The sequence below is a fragment of the Tigriopus californicus genome, chromosome 10 (genome assembly GCF_007210705.1).
Source record: "Tigriopus californicus strain San Diego chromosome 10, Tcal_SD_v2.1, whole genome shotgun sequence".
Taxonomy (NCBI): domain Eukaryota; kingdom Metazoa; phylum Arthropoda; class Copepoda; order Harpacticoida; family Harpacticidae; genus Tigriopus; species Tigriopus californicus.
In genome coordinates this window covers 2,263,149-2,270,282 of record NC_081449.1, presented here as the reverse complement: position 1 = coordinate 2,270,282, position 7,134 = coordinate 2,263,149, and the positions used below count along the sequence as shown (strand labels likewise).

The following is a 7,134-nucleotide window of genomic DNA, read 5'->3' as shown; positions in this document are numbered from 1 at the left end:
ACAATAGGAAAAAAATCCTGGTAGACAGGAATTCCTCCAGCTACAGCTTAAAACTAGCCATGTCCCTCCCTATAATTTCGAATGCCTATGGCGAGGAAATTTGCCTGGCTTGGAAAGTGTGACCATGATTTTTTCAATTTCTGGTCGGGAGGTTGAGTTCAATGGTTTCTACAATTTCCGTTTTACTATTAGGTTACATTTGGCGGCGTCTAATATGTCCACTGTAACCTCGTCCACGGTCAGATATATAAGGATTCAAAAGTATTGACAATATTGGATCCCCCTGCGGCCGGCAGGCCAATGGAAGTGAAGAAGTAGGCCTAAGGGGCTTGTTCCTCACCTGAATGAATGGAGCATCTCAGTCCCATGTAGATATTGGCCAGCAGGACACAGATTGAAAACAGAACTCCCCACAGGTTTTGAACACCTTCTGCCCATTTTTGAACACCTGTGGACACATTTGGGCACTTTTGTCCACTTTGTGTCCAAAAGTCAACCGGATTCCCAAAATTGCCCATCGTGCTATTGGGGCAATTTTGGGACAACATTGTCAATCAACTGTCAAAAATGGATCCAAGTTATGAATTGGAGACAAATGAATGTTTCAGACGCAATTGATTCTTCTAAATGTTACTGATTCTTCAGCCAAATGACACTCTTTTTTAAACCAAAGCAAACATGATTCAAAAGAAGAGTCTGCATTTTCGTAAATAGCGACGAAAATATTTTTCTAAAAGGTGGAGTGATAAGAAAAGTCAAGGATTTCACCATTGACACCATTGGCAGCCTTCAAAAAGCCTACACCAGGCACGAACCACTAAAAGCAAAGGTGGACAAGTTAAAACTTGGGAAAAAATATTATAAAGCATCTCAATTGATGTATTGAGTTTAAGTTTATCCACTCTTTGAATGGGGCCAAAGTTTGCGTTTTGGGTTAAGTGCAAGTGAAAGGACTCATTGTCGAGGCTTTCAATCGGATAGATTTTGACCTTTCTTCTTTCTTTCCATCCCACCTTCCATTTTTCTAAACCCCCGCTCATCTTTGATCAATTTGTCCATGAACCTGTTTACGATCAATCGCATGAATTCTGGCCTATAGACCGCGAAACGCGCGAAACCCATCATTCCTATGAATGAAAGCTACGTGGGGAGGACTCTAGATCTAAAGAGCCTTGAGCCTTTTGTGCGCCGCTCTGACTCGTGGAAGTTAGATGATAGATCGAGTAAGGAAGTCAGGTCCGTCAGGTCCCTTCAACCACCACGCAACATCCACTGGCAACTGGCAAGTGGCTTCCCTGCTAGGCTCTGAATGCGCCTGTTCGGGATGAGGCACTCAGTCAGGGAGGAAGGGTGGGAGCTCAGTCAGTTCAAGGGCCCGGCGTCGAACCTGTCCAGTGCCCACACACTCTTTCTCTCACACTCTAGGAATGGATGTCCGTGTCTGTGTTCGCTGCGTTGTAGATAGACCACTCACCCACTGGCTCATCAGCCCACATCAAACTGGACGTGTGTGTGACTCCTACGGAAATTCGCACACGTAGGAGGACGTACACTGGCAGACTTGATCCCTCTTCCTCCTCCTCCTCCTCCTCGTGCCACCGAAATCGACTCGAGCCTTTCAATCCCGGTGGAGAGCTCAAGGGAGTGCTCGGTGTTCGGTCCCACCACTTCAGTCCGTCCTGGTGTCCGTCTGCCCTCTCGCCATTGCAGTGGGATCGCGATCCAAGCACCGGGGACCCGGCAGGCCTGGGAGGCCCGGGAGGCCCGAGGCCGACCTGTGAAGTCATGAAGGTCGCGGCCGAGTTGCGTCACAAGTGGAAACAAAAGGCCCCGATCCCTCTTCATGCTTAAGTGTTGGATCCAATTGGATTGTGACCTTCGATTCTGTTCATTTCGATTTGTCTTGATTGGTGCCGAGGCCATTAGCTGAATGTTAGCATGGCCTCGTCCACCCCACCACTAACCCCGCCCTCGCCCGGAGGGCACGCCCCCAGTCCCACTAATCACAATAATAATAATAATAATCACTACCCGTCCCAGCCCCAAACCTCGTCCAATTCCACGCCCTCCACCCCATTAGCCAGTCCCTCGTACACGCTCATGGGCGGGTCCGCCTCTTCCCTCGACTCGGGGGGTGGGGCTAACGGGTCGGGCCGGAAAAAGTCCCGCGAGGTGAGAGAAGAAGAGGATCCGTTGAGTGCGGGCACGCCCACCCGACCGGCTCCGGCCGGATTCAAAGCCAAGTTTGCCCTCAAGAAGCAGAAGATCGTGGATCTCAATGCCTTTTCAGCCAACGTGCCTATCTCCCCGCCCTCTCAAGGGGATGATCTGAGCACGCCCGAACGTCGAAGAAGTAGTGGGAGTCAACCCCCGCCCGATCACGCCCACAAACCGGGATCTGGCGGTTTGAGTGTGTTAAAGAAAGCTGCCTCTATCAATTTGGATCATACCAGCCCCGACCATCACATCCATGCTAAACCCCGACCCAAGTTCATTCTTGACCGCAAGACCGCGTTCCAGGACCTGGAACGGTTTGATGGGCGCCAGTTCCTGTCTTGGGTGGAGCGGTTTATCGCCGAAGATCCCTACCTCAAGATCATGCTCACTGAGCAAGATTTTAAGTTTGTGGGTCATCTTTTTGGATCCGAGTTGCTTAAAATTCGGGCTCTAAGAGCTGTTCAAGAAGGCAATTCCGGCCATGACCTTCGAGATGATGTTATCTACGCTTGGTCCAAGTCACCGCCCACGCCCACACGGAACGGCACGCCGGTTAAAGTCGATTGGAAGAATGCCTCCGAGTTCCACTCGCCCAGTTCGTCAGCCAAGGGCAATCCGGGTGCCAAATACTCGGAGGCTGAACTTCAGCAAGCTCTCCTGGGACTCAAACGAGAACACAAGGACTCCATCGAGCTCTTGCGGAAAGAGCAGGACGAGGCCTTGTTCGAGCTCAGAGGTGAGCAAGCCATTGTCAGTGAGCATAACGTCAAGAAGATTCAGGAGCTAGAGGCCGAGATTCAAAGTCTGAGAGAGGGAGGAGTGGGTGGACCCAAGAGCCCCACTCGTAAGGAGCGATCCGGGAGTGAGTGCTCCAATTCCTCTACGAGCTCAAGTTCGAAGGCCGTGAATGCGGAGATCGCGGATGTAAGTCGAGTGGTCGAAGGGAGAGTGAGTGAAGTGGTCAAACAAGAGAAGCCCGATACGTTCGTGGAGTACACGCCCAAGGGGATCCACAAAGGGATCCAAGTCGATATGGAAAAGAGTCCTACTCATTTAGGGGCTTCAGAAGAATCAGAAGGGAAAAAACCCTTAAGAATGGTCTCCAAGGGCATTCAAGTGGGCTCAGAGGTCGCCACGAACGAGGACAGTGCTCCCCCTTTACCCCCTAAAGCCTTGGTGCCTCCTCCTCCTCCTCCACCCCCTCCACCCCCTGGTCAGGCAGGTTTCGCCCCTCCTCCTCCTCCTCCTCCACCTCCTCCAGGACCAAATGGAGCACCGCCGCCGCCGCCACCTCCCCCTCCAGGTTTGAGTGGAGCTCCTCCTCCCCCTCCCCCTCCTCCGCCTCCACCAGGAATGGGAGGACCACCGCCACCGCCTCCACCGCCACCTGGGATGGGTGGGCCGCCCCCTCCTCCTCCTCCCCCGCCGGGTATGGGAGGACCACCTCCACCACCTCCACCCCCAGGAATGGGAGGGCCACCTCCACCCCCTCCTCCGGGAGGAATGGCACCAATCCCGCCCATGCCACTCCCCCCGGCAGGAGGAATGGTGCCTCGGCCCCAAGAAGTCTTCCGTAAACCCGAGATTAAGCCTAAGAACCAGATGCGCCCCCTGTATTGGACCCGCATTCGGATACCTGTGCAAAACACGCCTGACACTGGCGACCAACGTAATGCTCTGCCGGACACTGGTCCTATTGTGTTGTGGGAGGATCTGGAAGAAACGCCCATAGAAGCTGATGAATTTGAAGACCTTTTCTCTCGGCCTGTCACCAAGACCAAGGTCAAGTCCGATAACAAGAAAAAGGAAGAAGAGGCCGCGAAGAAGAAAACCGCTACAGCCAAGTTTCTGGATCCGAAACGAAGTCAAGAGGTGGGCATTTGTATTCGAAGTAATCGCTTGGATATCCCCGAGGTCGAAAATGCTATTTACAATCTAGACAATTCGGTCATCCATTGTGATGTCCTGGTCCAGATCAGCCGTATTCAGGCCTCCAAAGACGAGTTGGCCACCTTTCAAGCCCACGTGGAGGCATGTCCGGAGATTCCATTGGACACCTCCGAACAATTTCTCCTGGATCTGTCCCAAATATCTCATTTCAACAAACGCCTCGAATGTGTCATGTTCCAGAACAAGTTCTCGGATAGTCTCAATGATATCGAGAACCGTCTCAACAACGTCAATCATGTTTGCGATCAACTCCTCAATAGCCAACCTATGAAAGAAGTGTTCAGTGTGATTCTAGCTTGTGGAAACTACATGAACGGAGGCAATCGTCAGAGAGGCCAAGCCGATGGATTCGCCATCGACATCTTACCCAAGATCAAGGATGTCAAGTCCAAAGATAACTCCATCACCTTGCTGCAATATGTGGTCAGATTCTGCATTATTCGCTTTGACCAGAAGAAAGGAACCCCGGAGGCCACTATGCCCGTGCCCGAACCGTCGGACGTTGAGAAGAGTGCCGACATCAACTTTGACGAACAGCGTGAGGAATGTAAGAAGCTTCGTCAGCAAATGGGGATCGTTCAAAGCGCCCGGGACGTTGTGGTTGAAAACACGGATGAAGATCATTTGGAACCGTTCAAGGAGAAAATGGATAAGTTCCTTCACCAAGCGGAAGGACAACTCAAGGATCTGGATGAACTTGTCAGCGAATGTAGCAAACGCTTCGTTCGCACCATGCAGTACTACCAATTCTCACCGAAGGACACCAAAAACTTGGACGAAGTCCAGCCTAAAGATTTCTTCACCTTCTGGCATCCATTCTGCGAGGACTACAAAAACCTCTGGAAGCGAGAACAAGTTCGAATTGAGAAAGAGATCATCAAAGCCGAGAGGCTCAGACATCGGCAGAAGAAAGAGAATCTGAAGTCTTTCAAGACCGAAGCCGTCAAACCCAGAGGATTAAAAGAGAAAATGCTCAGACGCAAGTCCAAGGCCATATAACCCCGTGGTCCCATTTTGTCCCTCAGTCCTCTCCAGAATCTGTGATTTGTGCGGCAACAGGTGGCCAAATGTCTTGTTGCCGTGTTGTATTAGACAATCATTGATCCATCCATCCGCCATCCATCCATTCGTTCGTTCATTTCATTCATTCCAATCTTGGCAACTTGCTGATGTTTTGTCACTGATGAAGGTCGCAAGAATGCTACCAATATGAGGACCATACATAGTTAATAGTGTAAGCAAAGAATTTACATGCTTTAAATTATCACCCTCCAATTCTGAATTGAAGCAACTTGTGTTGCAAATGATCGCCAATAAAGGGAACCGATGTTTTACCTGCGACATGTTCCATCCTTTCATTCATGAATCAAACCCGACCAAATGAAAACATGTCAAACAGTTGTGGCACTTTCCGCGTTCGGTGCATTTATTTTTGAACATGATCGCTAATTTACCCCTCTCAAGGACGTTATTCACTCGATTGTTTTATGATCAAAATATTCTCACATTCAATAGCGTCTTCGGGTTAATTGCACTTTTTGCCGGAAAAGATTAGTACGATCTAGAGGCCAGAAAAGCAATTGAGACAGATGTTTAGGGTTCTAAAGGAACGAGTAATTTAAGTGAGCGGCGTTATGACGTCATAGTAGTTTCTGGGACGCCACTGCCTCTTAAGTCATAGACAAGAAGATCAATTAATAGGTTAACTATGTTTTAACTGAGCTATTTTTAAACAGGTGTAATGACAAAATCATAAACAAATTTGTACTTTTCCTTTTGTGCAAAAGCCGATAACATGCTTAAAGTTCAGAGATCATACATTTTCTTTTGGCAACTTCTTTACAGCTACTGAGAATGGGATCCCCTGCAGTTCAGGACGGAAAACGGTATTTATTTTACTTGATTTTACGTTCATGTAATGTTTGATCCACCCAAGAATTAGAGGCTAGCCCTAGAATGTAAGGTTGATCAAGAATTTCGGTCAAAAACTTGCCCAAGTTTGATTTGAAAATGCCACAGGATCAACAATGCCTACCTACGTATTCCTTGCGCACGGTGGTACCCACAACACTGATAAAGTTTTTGTGCAAATGTCAAAACTTCTAGTAACGAATTTCGTCGTTATTGAAACAAAAGGAACAAATCAATTGAGTAAACGATAAGATATCACGCTTTCAAGGTTGCATTTCCATCAAATTTGACTACAAACTGCTCCAGCTATATCTTAAGGCAAAGAAATATAATATGCTTTTTTTTCATGCTCAAAATAGAAATAAAAATATTTCACTTTTTTTAAGCAGGTAGAAAAATCTGAAGAAAGTCTGCTCTTAAAACTTACTTAATGGCAATATTTCACGGTTGTGATGCCATACCTGTCAATGGTAACTTCAATCAAGCTTACTCTTTTACTTTAGTCACAGTTTTAAGTGACCTTTTTGCCACTTTTAGCTTTTAAAGAAGTTTTAATGAAATGGAAAGCATTATTTCTTGTCGTGTCATTGAATAAGACAATATTGGTAATAACTGGAAAACATGATTAGGTGATTTTTCGATCTTTTTAGATGTAAAGCGTAAATTTCAAGTTGTAATAACAAGCCATCTGCTAAATTGAAGTCTATAGAATTTTACGTCAATGCATGGTTAAGAGTACGTTTAATACTGATTGACTACGTTTTTTACAGTGATATATTTTAGTGTGCTTTAAGTGATTTAACACACTCATCTGACTTTGGCCTTGTACCGAAATAGTATTAGGAGCAATTTATTTTTAAAAGTTGAGGAGTCAAAAACTAAGATAATCATAGCATTTATAAAAGAGTCATTTGAAAAAGATAAATCAGACATCATGTAATGGTAGACGATAATTTGTTTAGCTTTTTTCACAATGTTCGTATTTGAAAGGAAGTGGAGTAAATTCAATGGAAACACTCAATTTTTCAGCCAAATTGGTGAAAATACAAAAAACAC

At 47.0% G+C, this 7,134-nt stretch overlaps 1 protein-coding gene across 1 annotated transcript; it reads left to right on the top strand.

The window, feature by feature from the left end:
- Positions 1-1,447: 1,447 nt before the first annotated feature.
- On the top strand, positions 1,448-5,508 carry LOC131888480 (formin-2-like). The gene has a single exon (XM_059237346.1). The coding sequence runs from the start codon at positions 1,939-1,941 to the stop codon at positions 5,164-5,166; it is 3,228 nt and encodes a 1,075-aa protein (XP_059093329.1). The 5' UTR covers positions 1,448-1,938; the 3' UTR covers positions 5,167-5,508.
- The last annotated feature ends 1,626 nt before the right edge of the window (positions 5,509-7,134 follow it).

Bases quoted from the DNA above. Each gene is read 5' to 3' on its own strand.
- LOC131888480 (XM_059237346.1), top strand. From the start codon at position 1,939: ATGGCCTCGTCCACCCCACCACTAACCCCGCCCTCGCCCGGAGGGCAC.